General features: G+C 38.6%; 1 protein-coding gene across 1 annotated transcript in view; it reads right to left on the reverse strand.

Annotated features, from left to right (window-relative positions):
* Positions 1-1600: 1600 nt before the first annotated feature.
* The window catches only part of pard3aa (par-3 family cell polarity regulator alpha, a), a 426774-nt gene continuing 407172 nt past the window's right edge, over positions 1601-21202 (reverse strand). The window contains 3 exon segments of the mRNA XM_042714045.1: positions 1601-3110; positions 9526-9650; positions 18361-18484. Of these exon segments, the coding sequence (XP_042569979.1) occupies positions 2717-3110; positions 9526-9650; positions 18361-18484 (643 nt within the window). The 3' untranslated portion in view covers positions 1601-2716.

The raw sequence follows: 21202 nt of genomic DNA on the forward strand, positions 1-21202 counted from the left end.
CACACACACACACACACACACACACACACATATATATATATATATATATATATATATTACACAGCACACACAAAAGTCACATGACATTTGTTAGAGTGGTTTGGATTTTTGAATGAACAGTTAAAAGGCAGCTAGATTTAAAGGGATAGTCATGGAAAAATGTACTTTCATTCACGATCATATTTTGAAGAATATCATCATGATATTTCTTTTTTATAACAAAAAAATATCAAAATAAAAGTACATAGTCCAATTTTATTGCAGAAGCACACAAGTCATACGGACAACTTTACTTTTTTTTTTTTTTGGCAGCACTTTCGAGAGAAAAGTGTGGACTGCACTTTGTTTTTCACAGAAAGAAAAGCAAAACAGGTTTGGAACGACATGGGAGAGAGAAGATGATGACAACATTTTCATTACTAGGTGAACTGGTCCTTTAAACAGGTTTGCGACCGTATTCGTGGCTACTGCGGCGTCAGCTTTAACCTGAGATTTGTTGTGCTATAGTGGAACATGTGTGCGAGCAACTGCCCATTAACCTGTGTGATAAAAATACTAAAGTGCTGAGCAGAACTGGTCTCTGCCTGAGCCGCTGAAACCAAAGACGGTTTGTGTGAAGGCAAAGGTCAGAGTCACACCCACACCTACTGGGTTTAAAAGTAATGCATCCACACACACACACACACACACACACACACACACACACACACACACACACACACACACACACACACACACACAAGCACACTGCCTAGAAGTCACATATATACAGTCTTGATGGGAAGTCAAAATAGACAGTAAATACTATCTTAATACATGTTCCTGGTATTAATATGCAAAATTAATCTGTGAACACTATTCATTAAGAAAAGTTTGTAATCTTTCATCAAAATGTAAAAACATGCTCCACTTTTAAATTGATTTTCCATTGTGGCTGACATCATCAGTCCCTCTTATTTTTAAGCCCCTCCCCTCCAACCGTTTTTATATTCACCTTATTTTTCCTGTTAAGAGCGGGCACAGCCATTTGTAAATTTAATGTGTCTGGCTTCCTGTGTCATCTGCTTCCATCTGTTTGTAGCTGTACAAAACAGCTCGTTTTGCTGCTTGATATTGCAAACTGGTGTTTCTTACCACATTATTGTAATGTGTTATCTCAATTATAAATACACTGGGTTGCAGCACAAACAATTTTATCAATTATTGCACTTTGTTATTCTTCTCATTATCGTAATGAAACTGAATTCTCACATATTCTTAGAAAACAGCTTACTTCCGCATTGGAAAATATAGTGGATAGTGAAAACTTTTCACAATACCACTGATTCCTAATTTCAGTTTGATCTCATTAGCTATGTTTCCATCCAAAGTTGCCAATTTAACCTATGCACAAAATGACAATATTGCATAAAACATTTGCAAATAAAACTGTTTCCATCCCATGTGTTCAAGATAAAAAAAATTTTTTTTAAAAATCTTCCTGTGAAACATATCAATAATAATAATAATAATAATAAAAAAAAGGTAAATTTGTTTCTGTCATTGTTTATGCATGTTTTCTTGTCAGATAAAGAAATTATTATGTGCATTACGTGTTTTGTTTTGGTTTTCTTGGTGTTTCTTTGACAAATCCCAAAATTCACATGAAATAGTTGAATGAAAACATAGCTATTGATGAATACAGTTTCATGTTGACTTTCAAGTCAAGTTTTTGTAATTATGTAAGTTTATGTAGGCCTAGTTTATGTAAATTTCTGTTCTGATATTAGCACCAAGCTAAATTCTTTACTCTTTAGGAAGTATTTTAACAAATTATAGAAAAAAAAAATAACAAAGGTCTTATTAATTCCCTAATTCCTGAATTCCTGGTCTGGGATGTATTGCACTGAGAAGGGTGAGATCTGCACATTTACCAGTTTAGTAGAGGAGGAACAGAGGCCACTAACAGAAGCAGAAGAATCAATTATGAAGTGGGTGGAGATGGGAGGCGTCACATGAAGAGCAGCTGAGAAGTATGATGGGTTAATGGGGATTTCCGTAGCAGAGAGTTGGAGGGTTGTGGGGTCATGGCCTTTCTGCACTCCATTAGCTGAGTTCAGCTACACTGCTGGAGTACATGGGCAAACACACTCACCCTGAACACATACTGCACACCTACACCCACAAAACTCTCATTAGTGTAACGCATCCAAATTCTCATTCTCTGCGAAGATACTAATGAAATATTTAAAATGTAAAATATTTATACATCATTGATAAGTTTTACTAAATTTATGCTGTTTTTATTTTTTGTTTGTTTGTTTTTTTTTGTTTTTTTGTTTTTCATTGAATTTACCATTTTTATTATAAGGAGTAAAAATGACTGAATTAGGAAAGAAAATATTGATAAACTGTAGTCACAAATTAAGTCGTGGGAATGAATTCTTAAATTGTGGCTACTATCATATCATTTTGGATGTCATGACCTCTGTAGTAGCCATAACATACACAATTGTCAAAAGCAGGAATGGGAGATGGATAGTTGATAAAGATCTTCAGTGTGTACAAAGATTTCATACCGGAGTACAAAAAAAATAAAAAAATAAAAACAATTCAGAAAAACCTCCAAAACAAATTACCCAGAATTCTCCATTCAGTCTCCATATTATAGCTCTGTCTCTCACCATTCCATATTATTGCTGTCACACAGTTTTTCCTACAATTTTGATCTCTTGTCTCAGGAGTAGAAGGGGTGGCCCTTCTCAGGTGTCTGTAAACGGTTGAGCCGGGCGAGTTGGGTGGGCGAGGGTGGCACATCTTGTCGGTAGGGGCCTTTGGGTGGAGCAGGAACAGGGGTTTGGCTTGGGGTTGGTGTCTCCTCCATAGTAGGTAGCTTGGTTTTAGCCTCCTGCTCCTTTCGTCTCTGTTCCTGTCTCAGGAGCTCTTGGGTCTCCAGGAGGACACGAGCGTTCAGGCCCGTGGCAGCGGCACCCAAGTAGCCATTGGCAGTGCGGGATCCCTGGTAGCTGGAGTAGCGCGGGTTCTCTTTGGCGGACTGAAAGACCTCACCGGGAGGATAGACTTTATCCCAAGAGTCTTGAGACACGGTGCTAGGGTTTTTACGTGGCTGTCTGTGTGGAAAAGAGAATGAAAGGTCAAAAACAGAGACCAAAATGGTAAAAAAAAATTACTTTCACTGGAGGACCCGTGTCAAATCTAGACTCGAGAGTGGGCTCTTTTGACTTGGGCCAGTAAGTAACCACCTAGAAATTATACTGTAAAGCCCAAGTTTGCCACACACATCCTAAAAAATGAGGCCAAAATATTTTGATTGCCCGCTTGTGGCAGGCTGCAGTATAGGTCATAAACCCTGACCTCTTCGGGATGTGAGTCAAACGAAAAAATCTAATTAGTCTTCAATTAAATTTTACCCAAACATGGTTTCTGTCATTTAAAGTGCCCCTGTTATGGATTTTTAAAAAAAATGTGTAAGAGCTCTAAATGAATGAAAACATCCTGCAAAGATTTAAATCTGAAAGTGCACCTCGATAAAGATATTGTCTCTCAAAAGAAAGAGTCTACTCCGAATCATTGAAACAAGTCGTTTTTAAAACAATCCCAAGCCATTTCATGATGATGTCAACATGAAACATTAGCATATGGCCCATCCTCTTGTTGGTCTTTTCATGTAGGTCTGAATGAAAATGCAAATTCATTCTTTGTCACTAGTTGCTGCTTTTGGAGCGGTAAAATAGTGGTTTCCACTGCACACACAAACATTGCTTTATCAGGCATTACAGGCGAGATGAAATCGACCAGTTGCCAATCCGACCAATCACCAATTGGACCAATCACCGCAGATTAGCATCATGCAAAGGAGGGGTTTGGAAATATGAATTGTTGAGCAAATCGTTTGGGAATCATTGAGAAAATAAGGTAAAAATAAATGCATATTATAAGACAATGAAAGTGTTTTTTGACGTTGCATGCATGTCAACCTGTTGTTGGGGACTCCCAAAACCAAAATATGAACCTTTCATAACCCATAATAGGGGCACTTTAAGGTAGTTCTTATTACACGGATGTATATTCAAGTGTTTGTTTGTCTAATAAGTGTGGTTTTAGTTAGCTATTTGATGTTATCAAAACAGGGTGACGAGACCTCGATACTACGGCTCCACTTTACGAATCCAAATGACGCTGTCGGTACAAGATGACAGTTGCCATTTCTTGGACATTTTGGCTTAATTGTTCTACATTGGAAGGAAATAAAGCTGCATCTTTTCTTTACAGTCTACGGTGAAGCCTTAAACATCACCTTCAATACGCTGTTCTCCAGAAAATGTAAAAATCTAGTTCAGTGCTGTACACAAACGGTTAAACACTCTTTTTGAGACCAGCTAGGGTACTTAACATCAAGAAAGGAAATAACAGGTTCCTTCAATATCCATCCATACCAGCCAATCAACTACTAGACATCTGACAGACCGCCAGCGTTAGATCTCTTTCTTGCTTAAAGGAACGAGGGAAGAAAAATCAAACCTACAAATTTCTTTGTCAATGTAGCGGCCATTGTGAGGGGTGTCCACTCAGACTGTGTCCATCTTCCCTGTGCTCTGTTATTAGGATCCATTAAGTGGGAATGTGGAGAAGCTAACACGCCACATCCCATCGCCTCATGGGTAAATGAAGCCCCGCTCACACCTCACTGGCTTTGCACGCTCAAAAGCATGCATGTAAGTGTATATGTCCACACTTCTTTTAGGCACACAAATGTTCTAGTATTGTCCAGAATTCAAGACGCAGTGGTGAAATAAGGCCTGTTTACATTGTTTGTCACTAGCATGATGCTAGCGTGATTGTTCGTTGGTTGTTTACTTGCCCAACTCTAAAAAAGCCCAAGTTTCTGTTTTATTATGGACCCTAGAAATGGTTTGAGTCCCCTTTTCAATGCAAGTCGCCAGTTTTAACGATCGCTAGGCAACAACTGTCCATTTGATTGCTAAAAACAGTAATAGCACACCATTCCTCAACAAGCTGCATGATTTCTGGACGAATTCTGAGTATGGGTCACCATACTTGGCTGTATGTCATGCCACTGATTTAAGGCAACATTCATTCAGTATGAAACAAACTACAATGGAAAATTTAATACTTTAATACTTTAATGCTTTGGGGTTTAGAACAAACACCTAATGTTTAGTATGAACAAATATAATATAAATTTTTGCCCTGGCAATTACCACTGAATCTCATAGTTTCATGCACTATGGGTCATATTGTTTGGATAATAAATAAAAAATCAGTGGGGTTTGAAAATGAATACAGATTACATTCAGGACAGATTGTGTAAAACATATCAATTAAAGTCAATGGCCATGAAAATAGTAATTTCAAATGCATGTAAAGTGAAATTGACTGGACGGCAATAAAACTGTTGATTACGGTACATTGTCGAATTTCATTTATCGGGTAAGATGGAGTTGAAAATAGTAATTTCAAATGCAGCAGCAGAACACAGAAAAAATAAATAAAAAATCTGAGAGAAGCACATGGCACTTCTCACAAGAGCCAATGCTGTTAGGTAGAAAAAAAATCTTCATGCTCTTACAGTGACGTCTGCGTTGTTATTGAAACTACTGAGAACATGGTGACTAATTATCACCTTGAAATACATCTTATATGTAAAAACAGACAGCTAGAAGCAAAACTGAGCTAAAATAAACAATATATATTTGGATTTCTTTCATGCCATATTGTGAATATACTCAAGGCTAAAGGCTGTTGTTTGCCATTTCATAACAGTAAAACATGTCTTATTTTCAGGTTTAAAATACTCCTTTCCCACGTTAATATGTAGAGACAACTATTAGTACAACATTTGTAGATTCACCCACTTGAAAAAAAAATTTGAAAACACTGAATCTCGACCAGCCCAACACAGCAACAGCTCAACCAATGGCATGAGTCTGGGGTGTGGCTTTCTGTCTTTTTGGCCAATAGCAGATGGGGAGACTATTTGTGAAACCTGTTTGAAAATCATTATTTTTGCAATCCTGAAGGCAGTGGCACAAAAACTACATATTTCACCTGTAGATAAAGTAATATGAAATGACAAATAGTATCTTTATGATAATGTCATGTCACAACACAGCTAAAACATTAATCACAGAAGCATTTTTTTTCTTTTTTTTTCTCTCTTTTTTGTAAGAGCTACAGTGTTTGTGAGTATCTGAGAAACAGCTGGTGTGCATCACAGTTTATCAAAAGGACAACAGCTATGCATACAGAAAATAATATTATCTCAACACCTTGAGTAATGCTTTCTATTTGTTAACAGGAAGCAGAACAAGAGGCTGGAAAGCGGGAACCGCCTCTTATCTCTGTGAGTGTTGCCGTATTATAACGTGCAGCTGTTGCATGAAGTTGTGCTCTGTTTCACATGACTTCCATTACTGCTAATCAGCATACACTTCGCTTTTCTGCCATTCTCTGTTCCTCCCTTTCTTTCTGTCTAATCCATGTCCCAAAAAAGAATCCCTTCATTAGCCAAGTGCTAAATCTAAACCCAGAGTGTAAACACATAGTTGGATCCCTGTTAAAGCTCGCTTATAATCCACAGGCTGTCCATGTGTCTGTTGATAAATCCACGTTGTGTTATGATTGGTGGAGGGACAGCATTCCAGTAAGTCTTTACATTACTAATGAGTGCGCATCTCTGTCGGGCCCTCCAGAGGACAGGGGTCATTTTCACACCAGCTTGACCCTGCTTGACCAACGGTATGAGATTATGGGTGGAATGCATATCAAATGCATATGTTGCGGAGTTTCCCCAAGGAAGGTGTCAAAGCTCTGCCAGGAACCAGTCGGCGGATTCCTCGTTAAGCCGGTGTTTTCATCTGAAGTCCGCTCAATATAGACAGCGACACTGACGATGCTCAAGGCAGTGAGAAATAGTGGAAGCTGATTGGTTGAATTGATTAAGTGTCATTATGTCCACATTGTGTGGAGTAGTGAATGTCAACCTCTCTATCGACCCTAGAACTTTCTCTACTGTCTTGGGAAAGAGAGAGGAAAAGAGAAGGGAAAAAACGATGGACAAATCTGGGATTTCTGATGCAAGCCCCCCTCCTTTCTTGCGGTGTGGTATGGGCTTTGTCATTGCTTGAGGAGGAACTAATTCTGTAATTGTACATATCCTGGTTAGCTCGTTCCCAAAGCCAATAAAAACAAGTGCCATGCATGTAGGTTAGACCACACAGACTGTGGACATTTCCCAATAATTCCAGTTCAGAATACCCACACAACACATCTTATTCTTAGGCAAATTGAATGGCACTAAATTTAAGATAACACATGCATTTATTTATTCATTTATTTATTTTAATTTCTGTACTGCTACGTCTTATGGTTATAAAACTGAACAAAATCTAAACTTAAGCATTAAAAGTAAAATGCATTTTTTTGGACTCCTTATTCTCTTCTTATCACATTTAAATTGTGTTTTCCACTGACACCGTATTTTTTGCTTTTGATTTTCCCTAATTTCCCTCAACACCGGTTAAAAAAAAAAAATAAAATAATATATATATATATATACACACACACACACACACATTCATACATACATACATACATACATAAATGTAAATTATTAAATCATTTAATATTTTTATGTAATTAAAACTACTGTACACAAAGGTTTTAAATGATTAATAATAATAATAATAATAATAATTATTATTATTATTATTAATTCTTCTTCTTATTATAATTTTTTCCTCTACTGGCAAAGCTGTATTTTCAGCATAATTTCTCCAGTCTTCAGTGTGACATGATCTTCAGAAATCATTCTAATATGCTGTTTGATTAATTAATTGATTGATTGGTTTTCTTTTTCTTCTTCTTCCTTACCCTTCTTCCTACCCTTACCCTAGTTCTTCTGATACTAATAAAAGTATCTATATATTGAATAATAATAATATTTATTGTTATAATATTAATATTATTTTATTATTTTATTATTATAATTATAATAGTTATTATGGTTATTTTAATTGTTTGTTATAAAGAAAGAATTAATTTAAGAAAAGAAAAGAAAAGAAAAGAAAAGAAAAGAAAAGAAAAGAAAAGAAAAGAAAAGTAAATTTTGGGTGTTAAAATGTTAGGTAAATTTTTCGTGTTTGTGTGTTAGTTTTTTTTTTTTTTGGCTGACAAAGTGGGAGACTGTGTCATAGAGACTATGCTTTGATGTCAGCGTTCAAAATTTATTTTGTGGCAAACAGACCACCTTAACACAAAGCATTAACACTTGCATTGTGAAGGTGACATTTTAGAACTAAAATGCAGTTATTCCTGCTGTGCTGTAAATAAACGTATTGAAATATTGAGTGAAACTTTATCAGCAGTGCCTGCAGACCCCTGCCCCTGTCAGCTAAGTATGTAAAGCTCTAATGCGGGATTTTTTCTCATGTCTGTTGGCTGGATGCTTTCCATGAACAGAAGCAGATTAAGAAGATACCAATGCCTGCAAGTAGAAACACCGATATCAAACTCAGCCCGCAGGCAACATTCTAAGCTTTATTGACATTTATGACAAATATGCAAAGGGGAGGGGAAGAAAAAAGAGAGAAAGGAAAGAAAGCAAACAAAACAGATGAGGGATGGGGCTGATATCCATCCGAAAAAAGGGGGGCCCTATAGACTTCGGTTGCCAAGATAAACTTCCCTCAACAAACAGGTTCTCGGGGTAATCTTTATTAGGTTTAGGAGAAGCATGTGAGCATGAAGACAGATGCTGTTGCTGTTCTGAAGGCTTAGAGTGAAGACAGAACCAACCACATGACAATGGGATGACTTCAGCAGAGATATGCCACCGAGGTCAGACAGAGTGTGAGAGACGTGGAAATAAGATTGCACGCATATTTGGGTAATGGCTGATTTACTAGCATGAATTTATTAAAGAATTACTTTTCATTGCTTTGCTCAACAGGCGATCCAGCAATGTACGTATATAGTCGTATTTGAGATTTTTTACTTCAACGTAAGGAATAGCTTTACAAAATGTAATGGGGAAATACTGTGATGGCATCATAATAATGGTATCATATGATTGTTTACATATCATTTACATGGTACCATAATCTCAGTGTCCCATAAAAAGGCTTTAAAATGATATACTTTCAATAATAATAATACTTATTATTATTAGTATTATTATTATTTAAATAAATAACACAAATAATAATAATAATAATAATAATCATTATTATTATTATTACTATGATTATATGATTGGACATACATTTTATTTTACTGAATTTTATTTAAAACTACTTTTCGATTCCAAAGGTCATGCATAAATGAGATGTAATCCAGCTCTACCAAAAAAGTCCACTTTTATAAGAAAATTGTAGAATGAATACATGGTTTTAGTGCTTTAGACAAATTGTTTGTTTAGTGTTATTGTGAGAGACAATGTGTGCTTAACAGATCTGAGAATGTGAGATATTTTGTGCAGTGATGTCTCTTTGTGGCTTCTCTTACCGCGGTAAGGAGTTGTACTGCCTCTGGGCTTGTGTGAAAGAGTCTCTGTCCTCTCTCTGTTTCTGCATTTGGTCCTCCACAGAAACCGAGTGCCGCCCCGTCGGTGTATAAGAACCCGTGTTGCCCTGAAATATGAAAATACATATTCCAGTTACAAGCAAATATTCACGGTCAGGTGGGGGTTTTATAATTCTTTAGGGATCACTACTGATTCTTTCTACGGCGCAAGGTGCTCTAATGAGAAACATGACTACCACACCCGAACGCAATTAGCCTCGAGTGCACTTGTGCTAAAAACAGCTGACATCGCAAAAATGACAAATGCTGCATTAACTCGGTGAGGCGAGTATTTAAACAATTCCTAAGATGGAAAAAGCAGAAAAAAATTTACAAAATTTTATTCATGTCTGATAAAGGCTGAGCAAAATCCCCAATGAGACACATTTTAATAGCTAAAGGCCTGGTTAATTTCATTCCTAGCAGCATATTAAGCCAAAAAAAAAAAAAACAAAAAAAAACACAGAGAAAAGGAAATGCTTTTATTGTGAGATAGAAGCAACAATGAAGTAATTATTCACAGTGAGATGTTTTAATGAGATTTGGACAAAGGAAACCACAGCAAGCACAAATCTGGTGTGTGTGTGTATGTGTGTGTGTGTGTGTGTGTGTGTGTGTGTGTGTGTGTGTGTTCCGATATGTCACTAGCCACATACACACTATAGATAAATACGATCCTCTTCTGTACACACATACAATCTCACTTTCAAATTTCGACTGTTACCTAAAATAAATTAAATAATCAAATACCAGTAGCAAAACACAATAAACTTACACAGTACTAATTTAATCACATTTTAATTGAATTGCTGTTCTACCCTGCATGTAGATCCTGATAATTTAAAGTTTATCAGCAATGCTTATAAAAACATGAAAGCATGCCATTTTCATGAGATCTCCAGACAACACATGGCACTTTCTCCCATCAATTACACAGAAATTATCTTTTTTTCCCCTCTTTTTCAGACATAGAACAAATACAATAATACAAAGCCCACCTGAACAAACACAAAAAGTGGCCTGATAGAGAGACAGACATAATTATGAAAAATTGACCACATCAATTCTGAGCGAGAAAGCATGAAACAGAAAGCTTGCCGGTCCCAGACTTCCAAATCATAATCGTAGCCTTTAATATCAAAGACGGGCCGGGCCTCCGGTGCACAAGGGGGTCAGAGACACACACACATGCTCCGTGTGCAACGTTTTCTGCTCTATACACACAACCACTTCCAGAAACCTGCTCCGACATATGGAGTTAATTTTGGTACTGATGCACTTGACTGGATGAGTGCAGGAAAAAAGAGATAAAGAAAGGACAGAACGCAGAGGGAGGGAAAAATTAGAGACTGAATGGAAAATGAGTGTGTCATTCTGCAAAAATGTATCATAATTAGCAAGTTATGACAAGACTGAGGTGTCTGTGTCTCAGATTTAAACAGAGAACAAGAAAATAGACGGAAAATGTGAAAGGGACAGCAGCTATAGACAGACACATCATTCCTCTCATCCCTTAGAAATTGCACTTTTCTGCTCGAGTGCTTGTACACTAGGGAAGGTTTATCTATTGCGTAGCAAGACTCTAGTAATGACTCAAAACACCTTAACAGCATAGCAATGTGCCAATAGGGCACCCTAACAACAATATATCAACATAGTAAAAACACTTAGAACAGTGTAAAAAAAAAAAGCTGAAATCACATAGAACACCCTAACGACAGTATAGGACCCTAACAACATTCAGGAAACCTAGCAGCACCTTAGAAACCTCCTAGAACAATATAAACAGAGTATAGCACCCTAACAACATTCAGGACGCTTTAATAAGCACCTAGCAACACCTTAGCAATCTCCTAGTAGACACTAGTAACTGCACGGTAACACAGTAAAACACCCAGAACACCCTAATGACCACTCAGCAACACTCCTGCAACTACCACCCTACTGCAACACCCTAACAACAGCATAACAATGCATTAACAACACTCTGAAAACCCTAATAGGACACAGTTCCAACAGCAAAGCAACACACTACAACTCTTAGAACACTGTAATAATCGCCTAGCAACACTTGGGCAACAGTTCAAAACACCTTAACAACAGGTGCATAGAAAGACATTAATATCACATTAGCAACCACCTCTAAACCACTAAAAACAGCGTGCACTAACAACACTGAGAACACCCCCATAATAACTTTTAAACTCACATTCTAGCATGCATGAAGAACACCCTATAAATAAGAATGACTCTAACAACATTCAGGACATCCTAATAACTACTTAGAAAACCCTGGCAACAGCCTAGCAACCACCAACACAACTAAAACACTTATAACACTCAAATAATCACCTAGCAACACCTTAGCAACACTCCAAATTCTCCATCTTAGCAACAGCGTAGAAATACTAGGGCTGGACCAGAATATTTTGATTCGTTCGGTGGATTGGCATTCGATTTTCAATTTAGGATTCGAATATTCTTTTTTTACACCTGGCATCCCCCGCGAAACGGTTCTCATTCGGCTTGAATATGAATCGCCCATGAGTGAAAATCATGAACGCTGTGTGGGGGCACTTTAAATTGAGTGAGGACAAGACAAAGGCAGTGTGCCAAATATGCGGCTTGAAACTGGCCTACCACAACAGCACATTAAGTCTGAAAAATCATCATCAGTTCTGTAAGTAGTACACCTATAGTATATTGTTGGTGCAACAAAAATAAATAAAATAAAATAACGAGCTGCTTTTATCTGCCATGTTAATCAGTTATTTTAGGCCACACATGATAAAAACGTGCACTTAATTTGCTTGGAAAATACTTGCGAATAGCCCACTGCAGTCATAAAAAAAAACGTACAGTAGCCCAGCCTAATAATAATATTTACACCCTTGGGTCTGCAGCAACACACCCGTGCCGGGTGTGACAGAAGGGTCTTTGTGCATGCCGCGTGAAGTCGATTAGATGAACGGTTCTCAACATAATTAAAATGCAAATAGACAGACAGACAGACACACAGAGATTCCTGCCTTTATTACACTGTGTCTATACCAGACACCGTATGCGACAGTTGTCGTGTCATGTTGCGCTGCGCCATGCAGCAACAGCTAGTCTTTCTACAAAGCGACCGCTGAAAATCATTTGAAATTTGTGTCAGCACATCATAAACAGAACACAGCAGCAGTTTACTGTTGGGAATTTGTCACACCGCGCCGCATCTGGTGTAGAGAACATAATAGATTCTATTGTGTTTTGTCGCAGCACAGCGTCAGGTGTAGACACGGTGTTGAGAAAACAATATGTTCAGCCCCCTCCCTCCGAAGCTTCGAAAATATTCGGTGTTGATTACTGCCGAAGCTTCGAAGCTCAAAAATTAGAAACTACCTAGAACACCCTGACAACTGTATAGCACCCTAACAACATTCAGAACCTTTAGCACCAGTTTTGAAGTCATTAAAACAACAGCATAGCAACATACTATCAACATTCAGAACACCCTAATAACCACATAAACACATTAGAAACCACCTAGAACACAATTACAACAGTATAGCACCCTAACAACATTCAGAATACCCCAATAAGTTCTTGGCAACACCTTGGAAACCGTCTAGAACACCCTGATGACAATATATCACCCTAACAACATTCAGAACACCCCAATAAGCACCTGGCAACATCTTAGAAACTACCTAGAACACCCTGATGACAATATAGCACCGTAACAACATTCAGAACACCCCAATAAGCACCTGGCAACACCTTAGAAACCACCTAGAACACCCTGACGACAGTATAGCACCCTAACAACATTCAGAACACATTCGAAACCACCTAGAACACCCTGACAACTGTATAGCACCCTAACAACATTCAGAACCTTTGGCACCAGTTTAGAAGTCATTATAAATCAACCTGATAATTCAATCTTAAGTGTTTTTTGAGTCATAAATGGCCCCTGGGTTCTCTCAGACCCGAAACAGAACATGAAGGGTCAAATGTGTATTATGCTGAGATCCGAGTTCAGCTCAATGTTCACAACAGATACACTCCCCACATCCCCTGTAGATAATATCAATTTTATCATCTAGTTCTAAATCTAGTGAACATGGAGGGATATGTAACAGTAGGAAGGCAATCAACATATATTTCACAGGAGGGACACTAATCTCGAGCTGCAGTGGATTTATCTACCCACTGTAAGCGCATTATCATGTTGTGTACTCCTTTTCGCCTACATGCAGCCATTGTTCCCTGAGCTTACAGTGTGTTCCTGCAGCGGTGATTTGGCATTGAGAGATAACCTTGTCCGACCATTGGCCACAGTGGGTCCACTGTACAAAGACAAGAGTTGTTGGATTTCCACACTGTGGAAATCATGCCTGGTTTCCTGTGTGGTTTAAAATCAAAGAAAACATGCTGGTTACTCTGAATCCTGAAATCAATGGCATTCTTTCAAGTCATGAAGGCTGCCTGAATGCTTGCCAGCACAGAGGTCCTTGTAAAAGAGGAGAAAAGCACGTAAATACGGGCCTAATGAAAGCATTTGTGTGTGTGTGTGATCCAGGCACTGACATAAAACTTCCTACCCTTGTGTGGCCTCCGATTGTCTTAACAAAAGATTGATTTTTATTGGCTGAGACAGGGCGGTAAGCCTCTGGAAGGAACATGCTCTTTATGACAAACATCTGGAAAAGCCTCTTTGAAAGTCATAGGGAGAAACGCTGGGTGTGACATACAAGGAAGGCATAACAAGACATGTCTAATTGTCTGTTTACCGTTGGAGGTCCGTGACAGGTTCTGGCCACGGGGCGATTATCAGCGATCTGGGTTTGCAGCTTGTTGTCGCACATAAAAACCTAATGACGGGTTTCTTTCAGTCCTCGGGGGGATTGTGAATGCTGAGAACATACCTAAATCACTGTCCTAATGTGCGTCTCGTGCTGTCAGAACTCACGCTGGGTTTGAAGGATTATCTGGGGTGTACTTACCCATTTTTCTTCATAAAGTAATGAGAGGTGTTTGATGTAAAGTTGGGAGTTTTGCCACAGAGCTACATATTTAAAAGGCAATCAATCATTGTTTCATGCCACTTTGATTTTCTGTTGCACTTGAGGGACACTTCTGAATGGTGTAATGCACTGTATTTATAATCAAACTATAAATAACAACCGGCAGGGTTTGAAATGCTAAAGAAACCTCCAAAACATGTTGAGTACCTGTAGCTAGGTGGTCACAAATGCTAATTAGACAAGTGCTTTTCATAGGCATTTTATAACACTTAATGAATCTACTGTGCAAAATGCAATACTGTGGTGCAGTAATGGAATCAAATGATAATAGCACATCATGATACTGTATGATTATATTCATATATCACTGTATTTAAAACGTACTTCAAATAAAAAATCAGAATACCACAGTATTATCATGGTATTTGTGAAGAAATCAAATGTCAAATCACACTTTTGAATACAATTATATTCAAATACAACAATATAAAAGGTCCACTATGGTCAACAAAAAATCCATGATATTGCTACAACAGATTAAGTGAAAACAAATGAATGAATTATTCCATGACACTTTTGAAGTGGTTATATTTAATTACCTTTTAAAAGGTCCATGTCAAAGTTATCCATGTCCAAAAATGACTAGTGGTAATATCATATGGTAATTCAATGGTACTTTTATAAAAATGTCCCATTACTCATCTGATGTTGAACAAGTTTTCACTGTGACATTACATCACCTTTCAGAGGAACTTTGTTTTGACAGTTTCATAACGCCTTTATATCAAGCTTATGGCAGCAGGATCAACAAGACTGTAATGGCTACAAATGCCTCACTTGCGTACTCTTATCCTGCTTAACCATCATTCTCTCAACCTCCTGATACGACTGACGGTTGTATATTTCTACAAGTCAACAGGACCACAGCGCTTGTGGGCCCTCTCAGAACCTAAATCAACTTCAAGCCTGTTTGTATTCACTTTGATTGAGTGTGTGATTCTAATGCAATCCAGGGACAAAAAAACCTGGACCACCTGATTCCTTGGGATGTCAAAACTTAGCGTTTCACTGTTTTTAGCAGAACTGTAACCACCATAGACACTGAAGAGGAATTAAATACTTGGTTACATCCTTAACACACATCTCCACTATTCTTTGACACAAGCTTTTAGGGCTGTAATTGGCATTTACTGGTTGTGTCAATAGCATAGTGGCCCACGGACCAGCATGCCATACAGCAGCAATTTTAACATGATTTTTCCCACCTTTTCAAAGCTGGAGGGAGTTTTCCCACACACACACAAACTACCACCAGCATGTGCCTGTGTGTCAGCATCCCCTTGACACAACGTACAGCAACAGTGCTGAATACAAGTACAAAAAATCATGCTTGACATCTAAACCGCAGTCCTTCAGGAAATTTGCCATTTGTATAATACCCTGAAAGACTCAAAGGAATTCACTGGGTCCCACCTAACATGTTTTGTTATTTGAAACCAGTCCTGTTTAAACTGAGACCTGACCCGTCAGCCGTTAATATAGTAGACTTGAGACACTTGAGGGAGGGTTGCGTATTCTATTACGGGAAATGTCTCTAGTCTTTAAACAATGTAAACTATCACAAGCAATTAGGTGGCTTCTAGCTTGACTCTGACTCTGGTTCGGCCCTGTGCAAACAACAGAGCTTTTACTTCCTGTAATAGAAGCCCAGACAATGTGACACCATTAGGTACCAAGTGAGGTTTTGATTCATTCATACTGCAAACAGACTAGCTAAGGCTATGTCAAATACAAGCTAGTGCATGTCTATGAAGTCCAAGTATAAAAGGCATTGCTTATGAGATAATGAGTTGTCCTGAAGTGAAACGCTCACTTGAGATTTACCTACTGTCATAACTGGGCTAAAATGAACTGTCATTAAGTATATTTATTTATTAAACATCTTTCATTAGCAGTGATCAAAAACCCATATCTCTAAAAGTGAGACAGATCCGACTCACTTTTAGAGACTTGGGGGTGGGCACTTTTGACTTGAGCCAGTAAAATACCACCTAGCAACATCTAAGCAACCTCTAAACAAACCCCCCAGCACACTTTTGAAATCACTCATAACACCCTAGCAACCACCAAGAATACCCTTAACAACCACATAGCAACAACTCAGAATACACTACCAAGCACCAAGAACACCCTAGCACCAACTTACCTAGAAACCACTCAGAATACCCTACCAAGCACTCAGAATACCTTAACAACCACCCAGAAAACCCTAGTAACAACCTATCAAAAACCCCTACAATCACCCAGAACACCCAAGCAACCTACCTAGCAACATCCTAGTAACCACACAGAATACTCTTGCACCCACAAAGAGAACTCTAGCAACAAACTATTGAGCACCCACTACACCCAAGCAACAACCTACCTAGCAACTACCCAGAATACACTAGAAACCCTAGCAACACCCTAGCAGCCTCCTAGCAAACACCAAATACAACTTTGCATCCTAGCTTTCACCAAGAACACCCTAGCAATCACGGAACAATATTCTAGCAAACATTCCATGTGACAACATTCTTCAACCACCCAGAACACAAAAGCAAACACCTAGCAACATTTCAGCAACAATTCAGAATGCCATAGCAACTGCATAGCAACGCCCTGGCAACAAACCACAAGACCCAAGCAGCGTGACAGCAACTTTTGAAAGGACAAGCACCACTCACACGGAAAATGTAAAGTTCTAGATTTTTGCAGTTCCATTTGGTGCCACTGATGGTACAAAAAATTACATGCATCACCTTTAAGCGAGAGCATTTTTATTTTATTATTATTATTTATTTATTTATTTTTTGCTTTATTGCTCTCTGCACTGATCTGAGTGAAACATAACATTAATGCATTAATTGAGTTTAACACATTTTAATCTCTGTAGAGCTATTCAATTCCTGAGAGGAAAATTGAGGCCAAATATGCTTCAGAGAAGACAGGGTCAGAGAGCTGACCTCTAATTTAGGAAATGGTTCTATTCCTCGAGGTAATTAGCCTGTCATCTTTTAGAATGCCTCTCCATACCCTTAACAGGAAGTCATAGGACAGGCCGCCATGTCTGGCTCAGGCCATTACAGAGTAAAGATGCACTGCTATTTGAACTTTGACCCCTTGCAACTTCTTTCCCAGCCTCTTGAGCAGTGTATATTATTTTAACATGCTGATACAGATAAAGTAATGGCTAGCCTCTAACCTCGGACATTAAAATGAAGCACTGATTTTCAAGGACAAAATGTTAAAACACATTCACCTCTGTGCAGACCTAACAAATATTAGCAAGGTTGGGGGCAAATAAACTGTGAGATGCATTTGTGAAACAAGATGAAAAATACTAATCCCCCCACCTCACAGAACAAACACCATTCATGCCGTTATCTGTGATCCCTGACAATATCTCATTATAATACATGTCGGCCTTTGCCCCGAACACCAAACATCAGGCTGACTTAAAAGCTGTGACTCATTTGGAAGAGTTTACATTTGTCGCCCACATATGTCATTGACACCGCCTCATTTCAGAAAAGCAACCATTACATTCCAAAGACACCCTTGATGATGCATGTAGCCGACAAATGTGACCTCTGGAGGGTGCAGACTTCGTAATGAGATAAAGCTAAAGTGTTACTTTTGGAGAGGTGCATGTTGGGAAGCTTTAGGGTCAGGGTAAGGGTGCACATGCTAAGCTGAGGTTTACCCTATAGTCTTGCACACTCACCCTCTGTTGTTGTTGAAAGCTGTAGGATCGACGGCGGTCATCAGGTTCCTCCTCCTGCTTGGTCTGCTGGAACTCTTGCCGTAGACACTGTATCCGGTCATGGTTGCTCGGTGCCAGTCGGCTGCTATAGAGGAGAGAGAGAGAGAAAAAAACAATCATATATACTCATTTATGGTGTCACCAGCGGTCCCAACATCAATCTGAGAACAACAAAGACCAGTTGGTACACTACAGATGATAGCACTTTAATAAAACACACAAGACAGTACAGTAAAGCCCAAATCCTTATAAGAATACAGCTTGTTTCCTGAATCAATAGCATAAGCACCATTTGAGACCATGTGACCCTATCCATTTTGCTAAATTACACATACAGACACAGTCCATTACTTTTTCCAGCCCTCGCCAGCATCTCGAGAACATGAAACGAACCAAAACGCTTCCCTGAAGGACTCCCCAGTGAACCATGGCCAATGATACATGTCCCTCTTACGACAGAGAGTCAAAGGCCCAAATCTTAGCCTTATTCTTTGAGAAGTCAGAGAGACTCATTTACATTCCTTTCATTAAGAGTTAGGGAAAGTGACCGTCAATAGGAATCAATGTGCCTCATCTCGCTAATCAAGCCCCGCTTTTTATCTACTCCACCACACGGGCTGCTGGTGACAAACCCCTCATTATGATACAACATCCTGTCTGATAATACGGCTTATTTATATAGAGAGAGAGTGAGAGAGCGAAGGAGAACTGAGGAAGGAAATCCTCAAAAGATGGGTGGAAAAAAAAACTAATTGAGAACACAAAAGGTAAAACATTAAGCTTGCAAAAATATGGAGCACCAAGAAAAGAAAAAAAATACAGCATACGGCTCAACAATTCAGCATACCGATTAATTACAGAGATGTCATCTCTGAGGGGAGCTGATTCAGGTGGTTAAGCCTCCATTGATGTTGATAGCTTCCTTAAGATGAGATGTCTGGTCTAAATGTGCTCGTAATTGTAGATCGCAAGCAGGAACAGCCCAGTGACTGAAATGGCCACTCTGACACATTGCCAATCACCCTTCATTAAAACTGCCACTAAATGGCCTTCCATAAAAACCAAATGGAGCCGAATGAAAATTGTATGAGTGGAGATGACTGAACATCCTTGTTCTGTTGTTCCATGCAACCATTAGAATCAATTGTATTAGCTTTACTTCATTTAACGCCCCATTCCTATATTCATATGGTGGAAGAGCTCGAAGGCCATCAAATGCATTTGCAAGGCAGCGGAAATGGAAGTGTTGTAAATTAAGCGAATCATTGAGCCGTATGCCATGTGCATTTGGTGTTGCAAATACAGGCAAGTAATGCACTCACTTTTTCAAGGACCAAATCTTATACGTGTCCATTAATATAGTGTACTAAAAAGTTTTTTTTTTTTTTTTTTTTTTTTAAATGCCATTTGATAACTTATCATAAAATGTGCAAAGTGTATCATCTTCATCCACTGACATTTACTGACATTTTAGCAAAAGTAGAAAAAATCTGTTCTCAAAGAAACGTCAAGCGGCTGAAGGATGAATGAAGCTAAGGACGATAAAGTTGTGAGACATGAAATCTTTGCTGTGTTGCACATTTCAAGTAATATTTCAGTGTTTGTGAATAGATTCAAATGCAGGAATCGTGGACATTTGTCATAGACAAAGTTTGTAGACTTCTGATGACCACTCTCAACTGCATCTTCCCTTTCGAAGCAGTCAAAGCCTGAGAAAAATAAACAAATCACTCGGCAATTACCGCACATCTGCGAGGGGAAATTAATTTGGCCATTAGCTCCTGTAAACGTGTGATTACACATTAGCATCGGGTGGCAATGCGCCTGGTGTCTATGCTCACGGCAAGAGAAACGCTAACAAGCTTTGAGCAGTACAGAGAGAACTGCCAAACAAAGCATTGGTAGAAAGAACAATAGACAGGATATCTGCAAATAAATATGCTCTGGTTGCTTTCATGACAATGTTTTTCATTAGAAAACCTAATTCTGATGTAAACTATCTGCAGTGGCATGGCTAACATCAAAGAGTTAGCCACATGATTGGATTATAGCTTGTTTTTCAGGTGGACTCCAGTCATGCCACTAAACCATCATTTTAAACTCCTTTTAAAGCCTGTGTTGTATCTATTCCCTTCTTTATCCATTAGGAGATGAACGGGGATGGATCCATTAGCTTAATCCTCCTGCCTAGGAACAGCCTTCTTCTGAATCCTCAGACTCCAAAACAAACAGCAGAGATTCGGTCATAAATGCCCAAGCGAGACACTGGAAAGGTTAAAGTGACCATAAGCTGAGTCACTCAGTTCGGTAACTAGCTGAGGCTTTTGATCAACCCAGTAAACAAACCATGTGACCAACCTCTGACGTTCCATTGTGGTTAAAGAAGACAATTTAGAAAATGAAAGTGAAATTTACAACCACAGATGTGGACAAGACCGCTATGAGTCATATAGACAGCAGGAAATTACAAGATTGTCAAACAGTAAAAACATGAAGATGTTGTAGAGAAACTAGAACCATAAGATGAACAAGATCAAGGCGCTCTATTCATGAAATGAGGTTCAAAAAACATGCTGCTATTAGATGAACTGGAGAACTCGAACAATTTGACCAGACCACATCAACAGCAGATCAATTACAATCGGTCTGTTTGGGTGATCTGGTATGAAATCCTTGCAAAAGTGCAACTTAAAAATTAGCAGTTGGAATCGTAAAAAAGGGCACCTATGTGCGTTAAGTGCTGGTGGCCTCCCATCTCATTTACTCTCCCTATTCAATTCTCCATTACAAAAGAAGACAAATT

The sequence above is a fragment of the Cyprinus carpio genome, chromosome A24, assembly GCF_018340385.1.
Source record: "Cyprinus carpio isolate SPL01 chromosome A24, ASM1834038v1, whole genome shotgun sequence".
In the NCBI taxonomy this organism is placed as follows: Eukaryota; Metazoa; Chordata; class Actinopteri; order Cypriniformes; family Cyprinidae; genus Cyprinus; species Cyprinus carpio.